Consider the following 23,186-nt stretch of genomic DNA (forward strand, 5'->3'; position numbering starts at 1 on the left):
CCATACTGAAGGATGCAGGTACACGGGGACACGCGTGATTACTTATCTATTATTTATTAACATTAAAATGAGATATAACCACCAGTGTATAAATGGGGATATGAACGGAGCGTCGGGATCATCCATGCTTCTTCACACCAACCGCCAGCTTCTGCCCACTCATCTCTGTTACATCAGTCCCGTTCCATGCTGGAACTCCAGGCTCGCACCAGCTGCATGATACTACACATACACACCCCAGGTATGTTAATCTCTGTGCTAGCACCAGCGTATATTTCTTGAAATTGATTAAAACCCAGGAGATTGAACAAGGTTCAGACATGCATTTGGGTCAACACTAGGTCTTCCTGAGCTTGTTCTTATTTATTTATTTATTTATTGTGCATTTGTAAGGTGCTTATACATCAAGTAAATTGGGTTTCAAAGCTAATCATCTAGATGGGGAGGTACATTGATCCCCCTGAGACAGAGCCGGCTACCGCATTCATGAGGTTAGTAAACACTCATGATGCAGCATCGAGTCCAAACGGCAGCACCCAGTATTGACAATGGTATCTTCCAACAGAAAAGCTGAGAAATGTCTGATGAGGTTCCTAGATCAAATATTGAGGCATGCATGTTTGAGATTCACTGAACAAAACTAGTTGATCATTTGAACAGTACCCAGGAATTGCACTGGAGTAATCTTGAATTTCTCTTGAAGAAAAGGGTTGAAGTAGGAAAAGTCCAGAATTGCCCTCACGCCTGCATGGTTCTTCTAGGCACCAAGAAGAGTTGCAAGTGCGGTCTCGGGTAACTGGCTCCATCACTTAACAGTAAGTTGCTTATCTCCTCTAAAACGAAGTTGAGCCCAACTGAATTAGAGGGGGAGAAGGATAGAGAGGGAATATTGAGACGGTAGCTCTTGCATCCTACTGAGAGAAACCAGGGACTCCGAAAGATGGCCTGCCAGCGATTTAGATGGAGTGGGAGTCTGCAGCTGACTGGTGTTAGGAGGACCTGCATCTCCCAGTTATTGCTTCTTTGTGTCTGGAGTGATTGCGGAAGAGGTTCCTGCAAGCAAATACTTACAGGAAGTCCTGGCATTTTTTATCCTGTGGGAGCTGGGCAGAGAGCTCAGGGTTCCTGGATTAGGTCTTGGAAGGGTCAAAACCCACCAAACACTCTCTGCTATGAGTCCCTGGAATAAGAAGGCTGATGAAAGGGCTTTTGACCCAACCTGGCCAGGACCACTAGGGATTCTGCAGTCTGTGGATAAATGACAAACAAGAGGTCCAATATACAGTCTTGTACATATTGTGAAAACTGTCGCATAAATACAGGCAACTTTGCGCATGTCTGACCAGAGTGATACTCCTGCTATACTTCTGCGATAGTCCTGCTGGCCATGTCAATGAGGGCCACCAACGCCATTAGAAGGTTCTGGGCTATGATTTTAGCTTTGGCCAGCCCTCATTTGAAGGTTTGCTGCTTGTCTGGCGGCAGAAAAGTTGGGAAATCGCCTGCTCTCTCCACAGTTTGACTGCCAGAAGAGTACTAGTGATGGCCTGTCCAAAATTAGGGAGGCCTTAGAATAACCTTGGAGCCAAAGGTCTCAAGCTGAGCAGGGGGCTGAAGAGGAGGGAGCACTGGATTCTGGAAACTGGATTCACTTTTCTGAGGGCAGAGGCCTGTAGCTTCTTGATAATAGGCTTTAACGAATTGAAGTTTTGCCACAATTGTGTAACCTGAAACCAGAACGTCTTTCTGGGTGGGAAGACTGGACCAGTTTTATGCCTAGAAGGCAAGCACTTCAGAGAGAACTCCGGACTCAAGCTAGAGTTCCTCCCGGGTGGGTACATTCAGGAAATCCCAAAAGCCAAGAATACTGCCATGAAAGGTTCTCAAAGTATGTGGGATACCTTCCTCTGCATCACTGGAGGAGTCACTGCCCAAGTCTGGAATGTTATGGCCAACTGGCTCCTGCGGTGTAGATTGCTCTGTGTCATTAATAGTCTTAGGTAGGCCAGTGTCTGGGGACTCGAGAAGAACCTTAATGGGCTGAGGTTGCCAAGGAGGAACCTCTGGTATCACAGGCGGCAATGGTATTGATGCAGCATACACTGGTGTTGGTAGTGTCACAGGTGATGAGGCTTGTGGTATAAGCTTTCTTATTAGGCCCTTAAAATATTTTTCCATGGTCTTGAACCTCATCAAGGTCTGCAAACTGTCAAAGAATCGGTCTTCATGACCCACCTCCCGAGCAGGACCTCAGGTAGAGGATGAGGCTGTAGGAGTCCAGGTCTTGGTTGGCAGTGTACATGAGGGGTTGGGGCTGGCCTGCGTCACTGAGGCCGGAACCAAATAAGGTAGTCCAGGCGGCGGAGTTCAAGAAAATGACAGTGCTTAAGAGTATGATGTTTGACAAACTAAAGCGTGCCAGCCCAGCTGTAGAAGAAATGCACCCTGACGGACCAGTCAGCTGCAACCGCATTGAAGAAAAAAAAAAACAAAAACAAAAAAAAACAACAACAAAAAAAAATCGGGCCCATTGATGTGGACTTGGTAGCCAGCAAGCCTACGAATGAAGAGCAGGGAATCCTGGGCCAGGATCTTTGCACCAAAGGCTCCTTTGGTTTTGTTAGGAGACGCTCCCTTGAAGTGGCTTTCACCCTTGAGGAACTAGCGTGCTGCTTGAATATCATCTCCATCAATTCAGCCATTTTGTGCTTCTGTGGCAGGCCTTTATTGTATATAATGCGCTGGCTTTTTTTTAGTGCCAGCATGGAGCTTCTTGAGGTAGGTTTTAGCAGACCCTCAAGACAGGTCTCTGTGAAAGGGGCCTGGGGAGCATCAGGCAAAGACCTGCGAGGTACAGCTTTACAGTGAGAGCATCACTACATTTCTGTTCCCTCTTACCGACGTCTGGTACTAGGCCAAGACAAGCCACCGGCTTGTGGTGGTCCTTGGGAAGGAATCGCCTTGACAGGGTTACTGTAAAAGATAACACATCAAGCATGTGGGACGCTCATCGATGTTGTGAGGCAACAAACTCTCTGACCCAACAAAGTCAGGGATCTGCCAAAAAACACGTTTGACTGGTACTGGAGTCCTTGCATATCCAGTCATGCTCTAGGTTCCCAAGTATCCTGCTTGAGCGAGGACCCTAAACAACTCAAGCAATACAGCTTGGTGTCTGATGAGGGAAAACTGATGAAGGAGGAACATTAGGTAAAACCAGTTATCACCAGCATATACTGCAGTATGGTGGATAGCTTCACTTTCCATTTTTCAAATAAGTGCAAATGTAAAGTTGACAAATCATGCTGTAGCAGGTGCAATGCGTCCAGTCCTTTTGAGCGGTTAAAAAAAGGACTGGTGGGTGGGGAGGGAGGGGTGGTGTGCGGGAGTTCAGGCAGAAAGATCTGGCATTCCCTGGTGGGGCTCAAATTTTAAAGAGTAAATACTTGCATCAATAAAGTGGAAAGGGTGTGGGACATTTGAGTAGATGGGAATTTGCACCCATACACAAAGGGTGTGACAGAAGATTGGGTGGAAGATGGAGCAAGTGGTGGAGCATCGAGGAGGTGTAAAGGAGAAAGAGCGAAGATGAAAGAACAGGTCCGCAGACATGAGACTGTTGCAACTCTTTGAGGAGGTAGATGAGGACAGACTGTTGAAGGCTAGAGCCTGCACCCCAAGCCCAGGGGCTGGTGAGAAGAATCAGAGCCCGTGTATATAAGAGCTCTGGCGGCAACCCTACTGCTGTCTTGCCCCACCCAGTTCTGCTGCTGCCAAAGACTACCATGAAAGTGCACACAGGATCCAAGATCCAGGCAAACATTTCTCCCAAGATACTGTAATGCAGAGCTGACAAATGAGCAAAAGTGGGTTTAAGCCTAGAGACTAATCTGAACCCCAGATACTTTTGTTTGCACTAAGACTTTAAATCAAGGAGAAAATGTTCTTTGCAGTGCTGAAGGGGCATTCAAATCCCCATCCACCACCCGAACGCATTTGAAAATGACCAACATATGTTACAGTTCTCTGGCCCATGTCAAGATCTGGTCTATAGCGACCAGCAGGCTCTTCGTAACCTGGGATCCTCCCTGTGCGAGTCTTGACAGGGACTGAGCTGCTGTACTCAATACCGGCTCTTCACGAACATTGTGCTTGCCCACTTTATGCACACCGACTCCCTACTCTAACTCCAACTAGGTCTGCGTCCGTCTCCTTTTATACTGTTTCAGCAAAGCAAAGTGCTCCAAAATTGATAAGGATGGTTTCCTTGCTAGCCCTGGGGTACAGGATTGTTCAGTGCTCCCTGAGTTACAGCTCCTCCAAATGTGTTTCACCTCTCTTTATTATGGTACGTATGGTACTTGTGGGTTTTCTGTCCTTCACTGGAGTGTTCACTAATTGCCAGACTCAGGCCTAGAACTGGCTGAGAGCTTAAAGGATCCCACTGCCATTGTAAGGTCAGGTAGAACTGTTATGGTGGCTGTGCAGCTCTGAAGTCTTGCCCCTTGAATCTCCAGCGTGGATTTCCTCCAACGATACTGTGTGGCCCACAGGCTGCCTGAACTCTTGCTGTCTCCAGGCTGATTTTTAAAAAGAAATGTATTTTATTGGTTAAAGCACGGATCTAGCAGGAGAGTGTAGAGAGCCAACATTTTGGATGACATTTTAACAGTAGCGCAGTACTGTGAGTTGGGGTCTGTGCGTCGATAAGTGCAACCATTGGAATTAGTCCTTGGTCGGTTGTTGAAAAAGCCATGGTTCGCGAAATTGGAGAATTGTTGGGGGCATTCCCTGCAGACACCGGGATCTAGTTCCAGATGGTTGGTTTGGGACAAGAGAATGATTGTTTGCAGGTCTTCTCTTTGCATACGAGCTGTGATTCAAGACGGTTGGTCGCTTTGCAGCGGGAGGAGCATGTGCCACCAGATATGTGGAGCTTAGCCGCCAGGTACACTGGCTTGCTACTTGTGACTGCTTTGTACAATATGCATGCAGTCTTGAGCGAGGAATCCAATGTAGTTTGCGTAGCCAGGGTGATTTGGTCAAATTTCTGTGCAACCATAATAAAGTGTGCTGCAGTATAGTGGACTGCTTTTACGGGAGCCAAGTGAGCAGCTGGGAGACAGTCAGGAGGGCATTTCCTCCATCGATGTGCAAGACTACCCAGCCTGCACTACGGTCTGGAGCACTGTGATGTGATGAATGGTTTGATTTTGGAAATGGTGGACATTCAGAGCCAGGCTGTTTGGCCCACCTTGACTCTGTTTCTGGAACGACAGGCTGCTGTTAATGGTGAAGCCCAAGGATTTTCCTGAGTCTTGAGAGTTGTGAATCACATCCTTCTAGGTGCATATCATTGAACCATGGTTGGACAAGCTGTTGTTTAGAGAGCAGACTGATGTGAACAAATTCAGTCTTAGATGGTTTAGTTTGAAGTAGGCAGTTGACATCCTGGATTGGATGATGTCTAGTTAATTGCGCAGATGAATGATGTCCTGTGCACCATTTATTTTCAAGTACAACTGAGTATCATCTGCATATTGGTGGATGGCTATATTGAGATCTTTGAAGAGAGTGAACAAAGGCTCTGTGTAAAGGTTAAACAGGATTGGTAAGATGATTGAGCCTTTGGGGACTCTGCATGCTACCTGGAGCCAGTTAGAACACAACAAGTTCATCTGGATGGCCTGGTATTTGCCCGAGAGGTGGAAGGGTAAACCAATTCAGGACATTGCTAGAGAATTCCATCCTTGTGGCGAGGAGGGAGAGGAAGATATGGTGGTCGATGGTGCTGAATACAGCCAAAAGATCATGAACCGAGAGGTGATGAACATTGACTGAAACATGAATGAGGACACAAGTTGCATGACCTGTCTGCAGTGTGCCATCAGAGAAAGATGGCTTGCAAACCACCTGTTCGATTGTATACTGCCACAATCGAGAGCACCCTTGCCACTGCGATCTGCAAACTGTTGGCTGTTCCCATGAACACCCCAAATCTTCTGACACACCTGTCCTTTCACCTTCACTGGGGTTGCCATATATATGTTTTGAAGGGAGAGGGACTCTGTGGGATCCACCTTTTGGCACCTCAAGAGTTCGCTTCACTTAGCAGGTGGCTTCCCCGGTCTAATTCTATTAACCTGCCCCTTAAATGTGACTGTCACAACCAGGAGTACATCATTAACTACAGTGAGTAACATTCAATTTCCAATATGAAGAGATTACAAGAGGAGATGGATGTAAGCCCTTATCAAGCCAAATGTGTTCTTGAACACTCACTGCCCAAACCGGCCACCAGCCCAGAAACTAGTGTCTAATGTAATGTTTGCAGAATTTGATGAAAGAGAGGTGCATGTGGCTGCTGTGAGGAGTCAGGAATGAAACTCTGACACAAGTTAGTCATGTTTTTGGTTAAAGACTTATTGAAAACTAGCTGTACCCGGCCACGCGTTGCTGTGGCTCAGTCTGGTTAAATGGAAAAGAAAGAAAAGAGAAAGCGCAAAACAACCCCCTCCAACCCCATAATCCAGGAGTCGGGTATATAATCTCCCCCCCCCCCCTCAGTGGTGCCAGTGGCGGAGGCAGAGAGTGCAGCTCCATTCCCTCCTTGCTTGTAGTCCGGGATTTGTGCCCCCGCTTATCCCTCTTCATGGGTCAGAGTCCTCTTGGAAGCAAAGTTTTTAATGGCTCCAAGTTGAGGCAGTGTAATTTTTCCAGCAGCGCAACACATTCCTTTAGTTTCTCCATTACATTTCAGAGCCTTGCAATTAAGGACACACTTCAGTCACAGTGCCGATGAGAACATGCCAGCTCAAACTATGATCATCAGCTGGGTCGTACCGGAATGCAAGGCGATTGTAATCGCGTGATTGCTGAGCACGGAGTCGTGTTTGACGCTGATCTGCTGTTTCTGGTTGACGTCTTTCAGCCAGTCTCAGCCTGTCACGTTCATTCTGTTGATAACGAAGCATATCTGAAGTTGCAGAACGCGATCGCCGTGCTCGCAACCGTCCAAACATTGAAATGGAATCGTAAAATATTTAGTATAGCGTGTGTTGCTTTTACGTCCAACAGATGGCGCTGTTTTTCCCAAAAAACATGTTTTACCTGTCACAGGTGTGACATCTATATATAGTAGGTATATAAAAACATGCGCGTATTTGAATGCAACATTGTGTCAAAATTTCAAAGCAATCGGTGAAGAACTTTCAGAGATTTAAGATTTTGAACAAATGAACATTTAGATTTGTATTTATATAGATAAAAGGCTTAGGAAAAGGCCTCTCTGACCCTGTTCTTGGAGGAAGTTCCATACCTAAACCAAAAACGAAGGATCGGTCTGTGTCAGGATGTCAAAACCAATATTGTCATGTGTCCAAAGTTCTATTCTGACCCTCACACTAGACCTAAACTGAAGGTGAAACGGGAAATGTACTTAACATTGGGAGGTTTAGAAAAGTGTTCACAAAAGAACAAATTGCTCCAACACAAAAGTTCTTCCAGTATGGAGGTCCTTGTTCCAGAGGGTGGTTCCCCTCCCCCTGGATTCCTCTTTTTGTTCCAAGGTTTCACATAACAGTTATTTGTGCCTTCCTAGGCTCACAATAATTGATGTAAAAACTTGTTTGACTTGTCAAATGTATTTTCCAAATACCTGGTATGCTTCTCTGCCAGGCTTTTACTTCTCTGGTCTTGGACAACACAATACCTATTCTAGTCCTGACGTTTCTTCTCAGGACCTCTTTATTAAACACAGGATTATTTGCCTGGGCATATACAGTTCGTTTGTCAATCTGATCTCTGGATCTTTTATCCAGTGTGGTTTTCCCCTATATGTGTATAACATATCCTTTTGCTGGCAAGGGGATTGTTTGTTGCTTAACTCCCCTACCCACATCAAGTTCATTTGTTTGTTCGTTCGTTCTCTCTCGGCCACTTGTACCTTAATTGCTTGTATTTGGCCTTGCTGCCGATACGCCCTGGATCCCCACTGCCTCCGAGTGGACTCACCGGCTCTAGTTGGCATCTTTTGTTTCTCCCCCGGTCAACCGGAGAAGCATCCGGTTGCTTCCCTCTTGCAGCCACTTCCTCTTGGTAACTGTCTCTCGTGGGTTCCACTTCACAGGCCTGCTTCTTTCCCGGCTCTGGTAGGTAAAGCGCTGCCTTTGGTCACCTGTGCATACCCAGCAGTCCCTCACCAGTTCCTGGCATCCCTGCGCAGTCTCTTCCTTCGTTGGTGAGCTGCCTGGCTCCACCACACCAGTAATTGCCTTTCAGTTACTTCACCTTCACAGAGAGATGCAGCTCTCTCCTGCCAGCAGAAAACCTGGATTCCCTACCTCAGATGCTTTTTAAAACTTCCCGGGCACAGGTGTATACGAGCAACCACTAGAGCACTCGCTGGGCTTGTGGCCGCCTTGACTCTGTACTGCCTGATTCCTCTTCCTCGTCCCGGTATTGGTGTCATTCTGGGAGATGAAGTTCAAGTTTGAGTATAGATTTGGAAAACCTGAACAAACATTTCCAGCAGTGTTAAATAGTGAATGAGTTCTGGATGATTGATAAGTGGAATTGGACAAGGTGAATGCTCTATTCTTCATGGGATAAGGACTGTATGTATCACGGATGTATCAGTTTTTGTTTTGGCCGTGGCACAATTGGCCGCGTCCGAATTGACTGGACAAAATCGTCCGCAAAGCCAATTTTGCAGCAGGCAAAATTAGCCTGTTTAAAACCCACCACTCACCCCCCACCCACTCCCTACTTACCTTTTCACTTTCTGGGCCTTCAATGACCGTGCGGCATTGGATCCGTCCCTCCTACGTGGGTCGGATCTGACGCTGCAAGGTCCACTTTTCTTTTTCCTTTTTTTGTTGTCTCCAACCTCCATACCTCTGAAAGTGGACAACACCCCCGCTGCCCGTAAAGGCAATCATTACCAAACATGGGGTGTGGGGGACACCCCAGCAACCCCCCATGTGATTCTCACACATATAGCTGCCCCCATGATCAGGTAGCAGCTGCCGTCCCCTGGCGCCACAGGGAGAGGTCACTTCGGGGAAATAAGTGAGGACATCATCAGATTCATCACACTGATCTGCAAATTACATCAAGAGGAACAGGCCTCTGGAATGTGACAGACTTCACTTTTGCCAGACCAGCATGGGCATGAATTACTGTGGGTGTGGAGTGGCCCAGAACCATCAGAAGATGCACAAGAGAGCCCATACAGCTATACCACAAAAGGTGCCCAAGTTCCTTTTATATGGGCATGCATTCGCTATCAATCCACTACAGATCACAATACACATTCAGATACTGAAGTTCGACAGTTGAAGATGTATTTGTACCAAGCGCCAATGAGTACATTTGATCTGAATTAACAAGAGTGACACAACAGCATTATGATTAGAGAATATTTCCTTGCGTTTCAGAAAATCTTACCAAGGAGAGCAGACCCACGATACTTATATCGAAACTGACATTCTGGAGTGCTGCGAGCAATGGTTTAGGATCCATAGATGGGATAGTCAATAACCAAGCAGAGACATACATGATGGGAGCAGATACAAAAGTGCTTATCACCATTCCTGAAGTTATCTGTAAAATAAAAAGAAAGCAGTGATAGTTCGAACATCGGCTGCTCTTTGGTCTTCAATTAAAAAAAAATATTTAATGACAAAAAATCCATACAGGCATTTTAAAATCAAAATATGTTATGGAAAATAATTAACAGCTGAGAAATCTAACCTACATAGTTCTCACTGATCAGAAACCATTAGTGATTGATCAGAATCTATTAGTAAACATAGATAACTTGTCAGAACAATCATCCTAAAGTATCCTGTTATTTTTGCCAAATCCTCATACAATGCATTATAAACACTGGCCATGTCAACAGTTTTGGCTTTGCTGAATGGGAACTCAATCAGTTACACAGGTGAAAGGAAGACAGAACAGGAGACGGCCCGCATTGAAGGAGCACCAACAAAAGAGGAATGCAAAACATATAGCCCTTAAATTCAACTGGCTCACCTCTTCAGAGCCTTTCAGTGTGTACTGTCTGTTGTAGGTCACATCCCACAAACCTTTTAACAATATTCTAATCCATCTCGTTTTGGTGCTAAAAGGCAATCCACAATCTAAATGTAAATGGTCATGCTAAAGCACCACTTATAAGCCAAATCCAATGGTGACGCTATTATGTCCGACTGAGTTGTGATGAATCTGATGTCATCACTCCTTTCCCAGAGGTGGCCTCTCATGTGGCCAGGGGATGGCAGTTGCTTCTGATCTGGACCCTTGGGGTGGCGATGAGAGGGAGGATCACATGGGGGGAGGCAACCATCAGACGGGAGTGAGACATTGCCAGATGAGAAATGGTATCCCACTTTCCCTTTTATGGATGTCCCCTCCATTCCTCATGCATTTATGACATACTGTTATGTAGAAAAGGAGACAGCAAACACGACTGACTGTTCCCTGCAGTTCACGGCTCAAGCTACACGACTGGGACGAGTAAGAGGGATAGAGGGATGAAGATATGCAAAGTCCGAAGATCAACAACACGCTCTAGTTGTTGGAAGGAGTGGCGCCGTGGCGGGTGTTTTAAATACCCAACAACCATTATGGACAAGATTGAAACGTACAGGAGCAGGCGGCTCCCCCATTGGGAGAAGGAATGGTTCAGCAAGAAGAGGGATGAGCATACTAGGTATTGCCCAACGCTAAAGGACTGCCAATACCGCCAAGAAGGCGAAGCAGGAGAATCAAAGCTCTCACATTGCACCGGCAGTGACAGCGGAATGCTGCCTCCAGACCTCAGAGGCCAGGCGAAGAATAAAGAAAGGATGGGAAGCTTTTCCAAGCTGCCAGCGGAATGCAGCAAACACAGAAGCTTGTGAGGTATGCCGAAGCAGCCGCACAGAACCATTGAGCCCAGCTGGGGAAGGTGGGATGCCGTGGCGCTTCACGGCAGGCGCTGCACGAATCCAAGTGATTTGCCCACAGCTGAAAGTACCACAGGCAAAACGTTTGCATGAGAAAGGTGCAAACTACCAAAAGTTTGCACCTTTCTCATGCGAACACACATTCTCACACCCACACACACAAAACACACCCATAACACCACACCCCCATCATAAACAAACCCCACTTACCTTCATATTCACGCTGGGTTCCTGCAGCGCCAGTTCCCTTTCACTTCCATGATCGGGAACCAGCGCTGCAGGGTACTTTTTTTAAAAAAAAAATTTTAACGGAAGGTTGCAGGGGTGTCCCCGCAGACCTGCTCACTATACCATAAAGTATAGTGAGCAGGGTGATGCGGGGAACACCCCCGCAGCCCCTGTTTTTTTTTTTTTTACAATGCTACCATCAAAGGTTCAAACTTTTGGTGTTCGAACCTTTGGTGGTAGCATTTTTAGAACTTTTGCGACCATTTTGTTTCCTCACGAAAATCGTCATAACCCGGCGCTGCACACCGTGTGGGAGGGCGGCAAGCCTTGCAAAGGTGACAAAAATTAACAAGCTGTTAAAAGGAGGGTCACATTAACAGCATGGCAAAGGCTGAAGCCTGATGTTCAGTGCGAGTTTAAGACCCATACTCCAATTTGAGAGACTGGTCCTGGCAGGGGAGTATACCAGGTGTTGCGAGTCTGGGACCCATAGCCAAGTAGTGGAATTTAGAAAAGAGAATCCCAAGGAAGATTAATGCACTTTAGATTTTTAACTGCATTACATGTGGAAAGGACCTGGAATTTTGAGCACTACCAATTTCTGTTGGATTTATACCTTTTTGTTCAACTTGAACATTTGTGCACTTTTACAACGAAAGACATGACCCTTCGAACCTTATAGTTCTTTTTAGAATGAGAGGGATAGGATAGGATTTCGGATGCAGGACATTTTTTGCATTGGACATCTTGACACAGGACAGACCCTTAGTTTTGTTTGAGGTAGGGAAATATCCCCTAGAGTAAGGACAGTGAGGCATTTCTTAAACCCCTTTATTATTTGAATAAAAGTTTGTAACCACAAACGTGAGTCATCTGTGTCTGTATCTCATTCCTGGGTCCTCACAGAGCAAAAACTAAACAGCCTTCTCAAGGGGGCACTAAAGTGCCACATATAAACCTTCACTAATGGTATGATATGATATGGCATTTATAACGCGCCTACACAAGTGTTTCAAGGCACGACGAGGCAAGGGGGGGGAACACAGAGAAGACAGACAACAATCTTACTAGGCCCAGTGACACTGAAATCGCACAAGTGCGGGGAAAGGGGGAAGGGGAAAAGTACAGGGGGGGAGTGCGCAGGGCAGTGCATGGCAAAGACAGTAAAATAAATAGCATAAATAAGTGATAAGTAATAGTGCGGCCTACTGGTGGCAGTGCAGACATCACGTGTCAAGTGCCGGTAAGGGGCTGTAGGGATACAGAAAACAGTCCACAAGTGCGGGGGATGCCAGGGAGGCAATGCAGGGGTGCAAATGGCAGAGGAGGGGACCTGGGCCTGAGATCAGAGGGTAGCCAGTTGAGCAGTGCAGTTTCAACCAAGAGTTCAGCAGGGGAGAGGAGGAGAGAAAGCAGAAGCAAAGAGGAAGGTTTTCAGGTGCTTCCGGAACCGGAGACAGTTCTCATCAAGTTTCAGGGAAGCAGGGAGGCTGTTCCAGAAGGAGGCCCGAGTCGAAGAAAGATCTACCACCAACTCGTTGCTAGGAGGAGCGACTGACCCTGAGGGAGTTGAAGGCAGATGAGTGAAGAGCTCGAGAAGGAAGATATTTAGGAAGAGAGAGTTGAAGGTATTCAGGCCCCAGAAGGCCTTGTGGACAATGCAGAGGGTTTTGAACTTAATCCTCGCAGCCACTGGGAGCTTGTTGCAAGATTTCAGTCCTGGAGAGATACGATCCCTGGGCTTCAAGCCAAGGATAAGTCTTGCAGTCCTGTTCTGGATGAGTTGCAGAGGGATGAGAGTAGAAGCAGGCAGATTTAGAAAGAGGCTGTTGCAGTAGTCAAGCCTAGGGAAAACCACAGCTCTGGAGACAGTGAGCTTCTGGGGGAAGGTGAGGAAAGGAAGAATACCCCTGAGAAGGTGCAGCTGGTAGTGTGACTTCTTAGAGACATCAGAGATGTGAGGAGAGAAGGAGATGACCCCAAGGTTTTTTAGCCTCACAGGTGGGAGCAGGAAGAGGACCAAGAGAGGCCGGCCAGAGTGACAGGAAAGGAGGGAGCAGGTGTCCCAATGAGGAGAATATCATTCTTACTGGCATTAAGGTAGAGATCATTGGCGGCACACCACTCCTGGATAGCAGACAGAAAGACATGAGCGAAGGAGAAGAAGTGGCGGAAGGGAGCCTGAAAATGAGTCGAGTGTCATCCACATAGCACTGAAAGTTGGAGCAGAGAGAGGCAATGTGGTGGGCAAGAAGTGCCAGGTATTGGTTGAACAGTCATCATTGTCCTAATCTTACTTGATCTCTCTTCTGCCTTTCGACACGGTCAACCATGCCATCCTGCTCAACCGTCTCTGTGATAACCTGGGTATCATTGGTTGATGAAGGGGGTCATCTCCTCCTTCATCACCAAACTCATCAACCTATCCTTCACCAATAGCTCTATCCCCAGCAACTTAAAACAATCATGGGTTCTCCCTCTCCTGAAAAACAATCCCTCGACCCGGCCACACCCACAAACTACAGGCCCATCACCACAGTCCCCTTCCTATTGAAAATCCTGGACAGAGTCGCCTACATCCAAATTCAGGAATACCTAGAATCCAACCAACTCGAATACGTCAATCTGGCTTCAGACCTCAACACGGAACTAAAAACCGCCCTTGTTGATCTCAAAAGCCAGATTAATGAAATTAAAGACAAAGGCAATGCCGCAATCCTACTCCTCCTAGACCTCTCAGCGGCCTTTGACCTGGTCAGCCATGAAGTCCTCTGTAATCACCTTGCCACCGCAGCCCACTTCTCCTCCCCTGCCATCACATGGATACAATCCTTCCTGGCAAACACAACCATAGGAGTCTTTTCCACTACAGCTGCAGCAGACCCCATCCCCATCACATGCGGGGTCCCACAAGGTTCCTGTGTATCCCCCACTTTGTACAACATATTTACAAAGCCTCTATTTGACCAACTGGACCATCTGGGTGTCACCTACACAAACTACGCAGATGACACCCAGATACTCCTCACTATCTCTGGTAATTACCAAGAAGACTCCGCCCGGATCAACAAAATATTCTCCATCATTCAGGCATGGACGGCCTCCCATGGTCTCTGCCTGAATGATGAGAAGACAGAGCTCCTAATCGTCGGTTCCCCCAACACTCTAACTAAACTTGACCCTAGCTATAATAACATCACCATCGATGGTCATTCCATTCCCATAGCCAAAAGCGTAAAAACCCTTGGTTTCTATCTAGATGCCAACACCAACCTTAGCAAACACACCAATATGACCGCCTCAGCCGCTGCCTATACCGGCAAGCTCATTAGGGCCAGCAGACCCTTCCTATCACCCAACAGCTGCCTCACCCTTGCCAGGGCCCTAATACAACCCAAACTGGATTACTATAACAGCCTGTACCTAGGTGCTAATCAATCCGTACTCAACAAATTGCAGGTAATACAAAATAACGCCTTGCGCGCAGCCCTCAACATTCCCAGACAAGAGCATATCTCTGCTACTAGGAAAGCCTGCAAATGGCTATCCATACACCAAAAAATTGATCTAAAAATCATCTGCCTCACGTACAAAGCCCTCAATCACCTAGCACCACCTTATATAGCTAATAAACTCAACCTGAAACCTGCCACCAGATTCACCAGATCCTCCAACACTCTTTGCCTACTAGTGCCCAGGTTCCACCTAAAAAGAGCTGGAGGGGTAAGCTTCACAGTGCTTGCCCCCCAGCTCTGGAACTCCCTACCGCTTAACATCAAAACTGTCGAATCCTTCCAGATCTTTAGGAAGCAGGTCATCAGCTGGCTGCTAAACAAAGAATAACACCACTAACTCTAGACCCGTGCGGTAACTGGCTTAGACACTGTATTTATTCTGAAAATTGTAAATTGTACGTGCTGCATATGTTCTGTTTATTGACCACTGTATATATATATGTATATATTATAAACTTGTACGAAGTATGCAACACAAAGATACTTCTCAACGCTGTAACCAGATTCTTAAGCGCCCTTCTACCTCTGGGTTTGGAGCGCCATACAAATAAAATAAACAAACAAACAAACAAACAGCCAGGAAGAGAGGTTGGACCCCTGGGGAACACCACAAGTAGAGATAGAGGAGAGGAAGGACCCAAGTTGGACCAGGGAGGGTCGATCAGAGAGGAAAGAGGTCAGACAAGCCAGGGACTGATCAGTGATACCCAGGTTATCACGGAGACGGTTGAGCAGGATGGCATGGTTGACCGTGTCGAAAGGCAGAAGAGAGATCAAGTAAGATTAGGACACAGGTGGCTTTCAACAGCCAACTGTAAGCCAAAACATTGCCGCCTCACTAGGTGGTGAAGCCCTACCTAGAAGCCAAAACTAATGGTCAACACCATGAGCATTACCCACCATGCCAACCGTAGGAAAGCCCTGAATTCTGCCAAAACAAACTCAAACTACCAACAAACCTGAATCCTCAGATTAGGTTCAGCACACTGCCTGGTAGTCCCACCTTCAAGTTTTCCAGACTAGGAGGAGCCTGCTTCCCCGTCCTTGCATCCTCCTTCTGGAACTACCTTCCACTGTCTGTCTCAAATAGGATCACCTGGCCTTTAGCAAGGTCCTCAAAACTTGGCTGTTCCATCCCGCATCCTGCCCCGCCTGCTGCTTCCACTACACCCACTAGTACGTATCAGCAGTTAGGCCTCCCCCCCACTACGTCCCACCTATCTGCCATTAAGCTACCTTGCTTCGTTTCAGATTTATCTTTGGAGCTCTCCCCCCTCACTTTCCCTGAGGCACCGCCCCTCCCCAGCCCAGAGGAGTCAAGAGGGTCTCCAATAACTTGCACATGACAAGAATTCTGAGAGTGGGCTGGGTTTTTGCACTCAAACGGGCTATGAGGGTGAGCAATGTATCGCACTTAAGCACATCTTTAGATCAAGCATTTGGATCATGCTGAAGGAGGATAATCAGTGGCATTTCAATCATCTTTTCAAGTGGACACTGTATGTAACCAACACAGGGGTCCCCAACCATTTGTGCACAATGAGTACAATTTGCAGATCAAATGAAATAGTGAGCAACATACATTTTTCGTTGGAACACACCGTCGCTCAGTTGGAGGACAAATGATTGCAACACAAATTAGACATGTAATATAGAACATTTTTATTAGTTATCTAGACCACTTGCAATTCTAGTAAAATAAATGTGCAAGGCCTTTAACTTCATTTGACATTACTCAATCACACCCTTTGGAATTATCTCGAAGGAAAGTTTTGGAGACGAGTATTGGGCCTTCCAAATTACATCTCAATCAATGCCCTACGATATGTATTAGTTTTAAATTCATTATATATGACTATAGTATGGAAATCGCCATCTTTCCTCTGAAAAACATCTCTTGCTTCAGAAATGCCTGCGTATCAAATCTTTTCCATCAAAAATGGCTCCCTACATTCTTCACTTCTAACATCTTGGGTGCACAAATTAAAAGCGATAATGGTTGATGCAAATATCAGGGAGGCTGAACTCCTATTTCGTCCTCAACATGCCAAAAAAAAGCTTGAGATTTGGGACTGGAACGCTACATACAACAGTCGCTCATCACTTAAATCAACTCTGCCCCTTTCTCGAAGCATAGTGAAATTGCATCTTCAACCGAAGTATCTTACGAACTGCCCGTCACGCCACCATAGGAGCCAGTTCTTAAGATTCCGCCTAAATTCCCTATGCAATAAAGAAATGCAATGGATTCGGCATCATAAAGATCTTAGGGATAACAAATGTCGGTTCTGCGACTCTCAGGCGGTTGAGTCCTTAAAACATCTCGTCATCGAATGTCCCATGCTAAGTTCTCAACGGGAACTCCACATGAGTGTAACGCTCACCTGATTCCCGTAGAGGCGCCGGTCTTGACTGGGCGTATACCGTATCTTCAAAGGTGATGTGTAACACACTGCTGGCTCTTTGGGCTGGACCTCTGTGCACTGTATGTCTGACTCGAAGGGTAAGATGTCTGCAGATAGAAAATATGGGATTAAGGAACTGGGTTATTGAATGTCTCTCTCTTCTTCCCTTTCTCTTCTCCTATAGAACCCCAAAGGTTAACGCTCTCACCTTAGGTAAGTGAACGCCGTGCTCTCCATCTGCCTCGGGGCAGGGTGCTGTAACCAGTTTCTTCACTGGATAAGGGGAGCAGGCCTCTTGACTTCAGAGGACTGCTGTCCGTCGTTTACTGCACGAACGGTAAGTTTCGAGTAATTCTAATGTCTTTAAAGTCTTTAGTAATGATGTTTCTTGTTTTGCAGGGTTCCGGCGATGGCGGATGATGGGCTGAAGTGAGTTGAAGATGGAGCCCGTGTGATGAATAGAAGCGCCTGGTAGCACGTAAGTAAGCGCTTGTTGCCTGCTTCACGATGCGCTCTAACTGTCTTTTTATTTTGCAGGTACAAGTTCGGAGCGGCTGCAGGGTGCCGGAATACCCACTGGGTTAGATGTGGAAAGGAGTAATGGCACGTGAGTATTAAAGTTCCCCAATGTCTTTAAACGCACCTTGTTTTGTCTTTCAGATGCGGGATGCAGCGCCGAAGGCCTCCGGAGCGTGCGAAGAGTTGGTAAGCTTTTGTCTTTCAGATGCCGGAATGCAGTGTGAAGACCTCCGGAGCGCACGAAGAGTAGGTAAGCCTTTGTCTTTCAGATGCTGGAATGCAGCGCGAGGCGTTGGTGACAGCCGATGGACCAGGTAAGTGAAGAGCTGTCACTGAAGACCGTAATGCTAACCTGTTCTTTCTTGTCTTTATAGGTGTTGCTGAAGACTGGATTCAGGATGGTAAGCCTTTTTCCTTAGGCCCAGGATCAGATGCAGAAGACACGATGAGCGTTCTGCTGCAGAGGATGCAGAATAATGCAAAGCAAGATTCATCCATCGGGTGTGGTTTAAATAGCCTCCTGTAGTGCTTAGATGTCTCCTTCCACAGCCACGCCTAGGTAAGAAAAGAGTTCCTGCTTTCCAGAAGAGTTCCAGTGTTCTGAATCTAGGGAGTGGCTCCTGCCCCACCCAACAGGAAAAGTAGTTCCAAACAGAAGAGGATCAGAGGCTCAACTAGCAGGCAAGTAAGCAGCATGGTCTGCTGCAGGTAAGTCCACCCAAGCATTATGAGCCCGGCGCTTCCAGCGCTGGGACTGGGCATATTTATGAGCCTGGTGCCACTGGCGCCAGGACTGGGTCCAAAAGGTCCCAATTGGGACTGGTTGGCACTCGGAACCTGGGTTATGGATCTGCTTCCAAGGGAGTTGGGAAAACCCTGACCTTTTGGAAGCAGAGATCATGACAATGAGTAAATTCAAGCCCTCTTGTTATGATGTGGACGATTGGTGGGATCTTGTCGTTGCCGGCAGAAACATCAATCTTTCATGCAGCTTAATCAATTTTTTAGATATGATTTTGAAGGATGACCCGATTTGAGCTGACCTTTACTATAACCTGGAGATTTTGCTTTGGACTTCCTCACGAAATGACGTAACTAATCTCATGAAGGGAGATAACGTTTTGGACACTTTGTGATATAATTCTCTTTTGCTTGATGCCTTTCTCTCTTTTCCTTTTTTCTTTTCTTTTCTTCTTCCTTTGATGCAATTGTTCTGAGTTTCTTTTTTTGCTCTGAGTTGATTAAGTTGGTCTGGAATTCTCTATTGACAAAGGATGTTGACTTAATGTAACAAAAGTTTGATATTTCATATTGAACTGTAGTTTTACAACAAAATTAAAAAAAAACAATTGACATTACGTGGTTGTTTACAAGAGATGTTGATGAAATTGAGGGGTCAGTAGTATATATATATATAGTAGTATATTTTTAGACAAATAGGACCAGTGAAGTTGTTCAAAAATATAGTAAGACTAAATAAACAATACCAGGATCTCGAACATAATATTTTTAAGAAATGTAGCGCAAATGTTTGGACAGTAAAATTGGTCTCAAATGGAGCACTGATTTTCAGGTGTACTTTGGGATTCTGCTTGTGGATTTTCTGGTATCTTGAGTGGCAAATGGTGCACTCACAAGCATACACCACCAGCAACATTGTTCCACAGTCATTGATAACTGTATTTGTGGATTGTTTTTTCCTCCAGAATGTTATGAAATTTTGCATTTCTGATTGACCAAAGAGTGAACACTCCTCTTGAGTTAATTTTCCAATGGCCAGGGTAGACACCATCAAGAAGATGTCTGACAGCCACAGGGGCTTGTTGGTGATTCCTAAATTCAACAAGGAGGTATTGGAAAGAAGGACTAAATCATGAGAAATTAAGATATTCTCTTAAAACTGTTAAACAGTTCAGAGGCCACAAAGGAAAGCGTTCGTTTGAGTCTTCGGGTGAAACTATTTGGGACATAGCTATTGTCAAAACAGCATCCCCAAGTTCAGGAGGTCCAGGTTACAGAAAGGGCGGGCCTGTGGTTTGATGCAGAATGTAGAATCTCTAAAAGAAAATGGAAACATGATTTTATGGTACACATGGCTGGTCAGATTTATAATTTCAAAATGGCATCTAGAAATTGCCTAAAGACAAAATAATTTCTTGAGAAACAATGGGAGCTTTTCAAAGGATACCAAATTGTTTTATGTTTAATGCAGTTGTCGTGAGAGACAGGCATTATGCCATCTCCTTGGACCACCAGCCCCCCATTGTTATAGGCCAATCTCCTCACTGGACATTCCCAGTAAGATGTTCTCCAAATGTTTGTTGTTCAGACTGGACCAGGGGACTCAAAAGTAACTATCTTGAAGCCCTGCCAAACAGGTTTCAGGGCAGGGATTAGTACAGTTGACCACTGCTTCACTTTGAGTACTATCATGAAGAAATATGGTAAGGTTATGGGAGGCAGATTATTTTGGACTTTTTTCAGATTTGGAGAATTTGATTTGATTGCTAGAAACATAGTGCAGCGTAATTTACATTTTATTGAGGTCCCTAATGTTTTAGTAAATCTTATCTAACTGTGATATGCAGACATTTCAGAGTTTGTCCAATATACAAGATCATGGAATTATACATTGTTTTCCCCCACCAATAAAGGTGAAAAGGAAGTATGTCGGCTGGCCCCAATTTATTCCTTTCAGATATTGATTCTAGTACCTTTCTTTTTTTTTTATAATTCTGTTTATTAAGTTTTAATAACACAACAACAAAACAAACATGAATCATAGGCATACATCTGACCATGGTAGTAAGGCAATTTCAAAATGCAAAAGGAGCTCTGTAGGGCCGAGAGCCATCAGACCTTTGGGGATGAGGCAGGTAACCAATGTTAACAGCAGTACAGATCTACTTTCATCCGCAAATCTCAGTTAGCATCAAGCCATTTACCCCATATGTTTTCGAATTTGTGGGGGCAACCCCGTGCATTATAAATCCGGCGCTCCGAGGCCGCGCATCTGTCCAGCTCATTACTCCAGTAGTTCAAAGACAAAGGGTCGGCAGAACCCCAGTTAGTCGCGATTAATCTTTTGCCTGCCCCAAATGCCAATGCCAAAAACATTTTTTCAAATTTTGAGAGATCAACTTCACCCCCGATTCCCAAGAGTATCATTTTCGGATCCCTGGGGATTGGTGTCGCCAGGGTGGCAGAGATCGTGTTAATACAGCTCTCCCAGAAGACCTGTAACACTTGGCAGTCCCATACCATATGGTAGAAGGTGGCAGGTTCGGTTTTGCATCTGAGGCATGTCCCGTCTTCCAGTCCCCCCCCCCCAACCTGGCCATGGCAGTGCGTAAATAGTAAGTGCGGTGAAGGATCCTCAGTTGTATTAGTCTGAGTTTAGAGTCTATACCAATTTCTCTAGGGGACATTAATGCTTCTACCCAGTCTTCTGGTTCCATTTGACCTATATCCCTTTCCCACTTTTCATTGAGCCCGTCAAGCTGCGCAGCCCCAAAGGAATTAAGGGCTTGATAGAGCGTGGAAGTGACCTTGGAGGCAATGCTTTGCGGGAGGATATTGGTCTCAATGGGAGTACAGGGGGGTATGGTTGTCGTATCGGGGAATTGGGTGCGGATGGCGTGGGCCAGTTGCACATGTCGAAACCGGTCCATGGGTGCGAGGTCGAATTGCTCTTGCATGGCCTCGAAGTCAAGGAGGTGGCCCTCTTGTATCACGTGCGCTAATGTGTGTATCCCTTTTGCGCACCAGTGACCGAAGGAGCCCATCTTTACAATTTCCGGGAGGAGCGCATTGTGCCATAGGGGTCGAGATAGTGTTGGTTTACCTTTCCAGCCAATTAGTTTGTGCACATCCCACCAGGCCCGGCAAATATGGTGTGTCATTTCGGGTAACATCGGGGGTTGGTCGTGGGTGGCGTACAGGATCTGCAGTGGGGTTAGCGGGGTCATGATCTCTATTTTAAGGCAGATGTGGGGGAGTGTGGGGTCTGCGTGTATCCAGTCGTTTACCACCCCGATCTGGGCTGCAAGGTAATATGTGCGTATGCATGGTAGACCGATGCCTCCCTCCCACACTGACCGCTGAAGCGTATCAAGGGCAATCCTGGGTTGTTTCCCTCCACACAGCAGTGTGCGAAGGCGTCTGTCAATGAGTGCAAAGGTGTCCCGGGGAATGACAAGTGGGGTGTTTTGAAGAACGTACAGCAGTATGGGGAGGGTCATCATTTTGAATAGCGCCGCTCTGCCCATTAGTGATAGGGTGAGTGATTGCCAACGGGAGGTGTCTCTATTGAACCGGTCAATTACTGGTTGTAAGTTAAGTTGCAGGAACCCACCCAGTGTCGGATCGAGTCGTATACCCAGGTATTTAAGTTCTCTAATAGAGACATGATATGGGCAGGTTTCAGGGATCGCAGACTCTCCGCCCTGGTTCGGGAAGTAAATAGTTTTGGTCTCATTTACCTTAAGGCCCTCAAAGTTCTGATATTCCCTAAGGATGAGGGAGACAATCGGGCAGGATGTGCGTGGGTTACTGAGGTATTTGAGGAGGTCATCCGCGTAGAGTGATAGTCGGTCCTCTCTCCCCCCAGGCCAGGGGAACCCTGTCCAATTAGTGTCAGCTCTAAGCTCAATTGCGAGAGGTTTGATGGCCAAGAGAAAAAGCAGCGGGGAGAGCGGGCACCCCTGTCTCGTACCTCGACCCAAGGGAAATGGTCCAGAAGACCTGCCATTTACCCTTACCATGGCCTCCGGGTATGCATACAGGAGTTTAACCCACGATATAAACGTTTGCCCCACGTTCATCCGAGCCATGATTGCCCACAAAGCCTCCCATTCCACAGAGTCAAATGCTTTTTCAAAGTCCACCGCCAGGAGGGCCAGTGGGGCTGGTATTTCCTTGGCTCTACTCAGCGCTAGTTGAACTCTCCGCAGGGTCATGCGGGTGGATTTGTTGGGCATGAATCCACATTGGTCGGGGTGGACAAGGGTCTCTATAACTTGCAGTAGTCTGTTGGCAAATGTTCTGGCGAGGACCTTGGCTTCGCCGTTGATCAAGGATATGGGGCGATAGGAGGCACATTCCTCTGGGGGCTTCCCGGGCTTATGTATGACTATTATGCATGCCTTCCTGAGGTCCGGGGGGAGTGCCCCCAGCTCTTTGCTGCGTAGAAACATACGGTGCATGTGGGTGGGTAGTGTACCGCCGAGGCATTTCCATGTTTCTGTAGGGAACCCATTAGGGCCCGGGGTTTTCCCGGGTTGGAGCTGTGCGAGCGCCTCTTGCACCTCGGTAAGTGATTTCGGCGTTCAGGTCGTCTGTTTGGTGCTGTGAGAGCTTCGGGATCTCGATCTGGTCAAGGTAGCGTGAGAGTTCGGAAGGCGGGCTCTCGGCAGGTGGGGTATAGAGTTTCTCATAGTAGGCGGCAAATGCCGCATCAATGTCGGAGTCGTCTGTGAGGAGTGTTCCGTCTGGAGACTCAATTGCCCGTACGTGTCCCCTGGTCTGTTCGCGCCTCTCCAACCAGGCCAGGGTCTTATTCGCCTTGT

The 23,186-nt window shown here is 46.6% G+C and overlaps 1 protein-coding gene across 6 annotated transcripts in view; it reads right to left on the reverse strand.

The window, feature by feature from the left end:
- The window catches only part of GPR155 (G protein-coupled receptor 155), a 1,263,615-nt gene that overhangs the window by 840,857 nt on the left and 399,572 nt on the right, over positions 1 to 23,186 (reverse strand). For all 6 annotated transcript variants that reach the window (XM_069616249.1, XM_069616248.1, XM_069616250.1 and 3 more), the window contains one exon: positions 9,448 to 9,603. In XM_069616249.1, coding sequence (XP_069472350.1) covers positions 9,448 to 9,603 — 156 coding nt within the window. The remainder of the gene's footprint in view (positions 1 to 9,447; positions 9,604 to 23,186) is intronic.

The sequence above is a fragment of the Ambystoma mexicanum genome, chromosome 9, assembly GCF_040938575.1.
Source record: "Ambystoma mexicanum isolate Mex_15411 chromosome 9, UKY_AmexF1_1, whole genome shotgun sequence".
Taxonomy (NCBI): Eukaryota; Metazoa; Chordata; class Amphibia; order Caudata; family Ambystomatidae; genus Ambystoma; species Ambystoma mexicanum.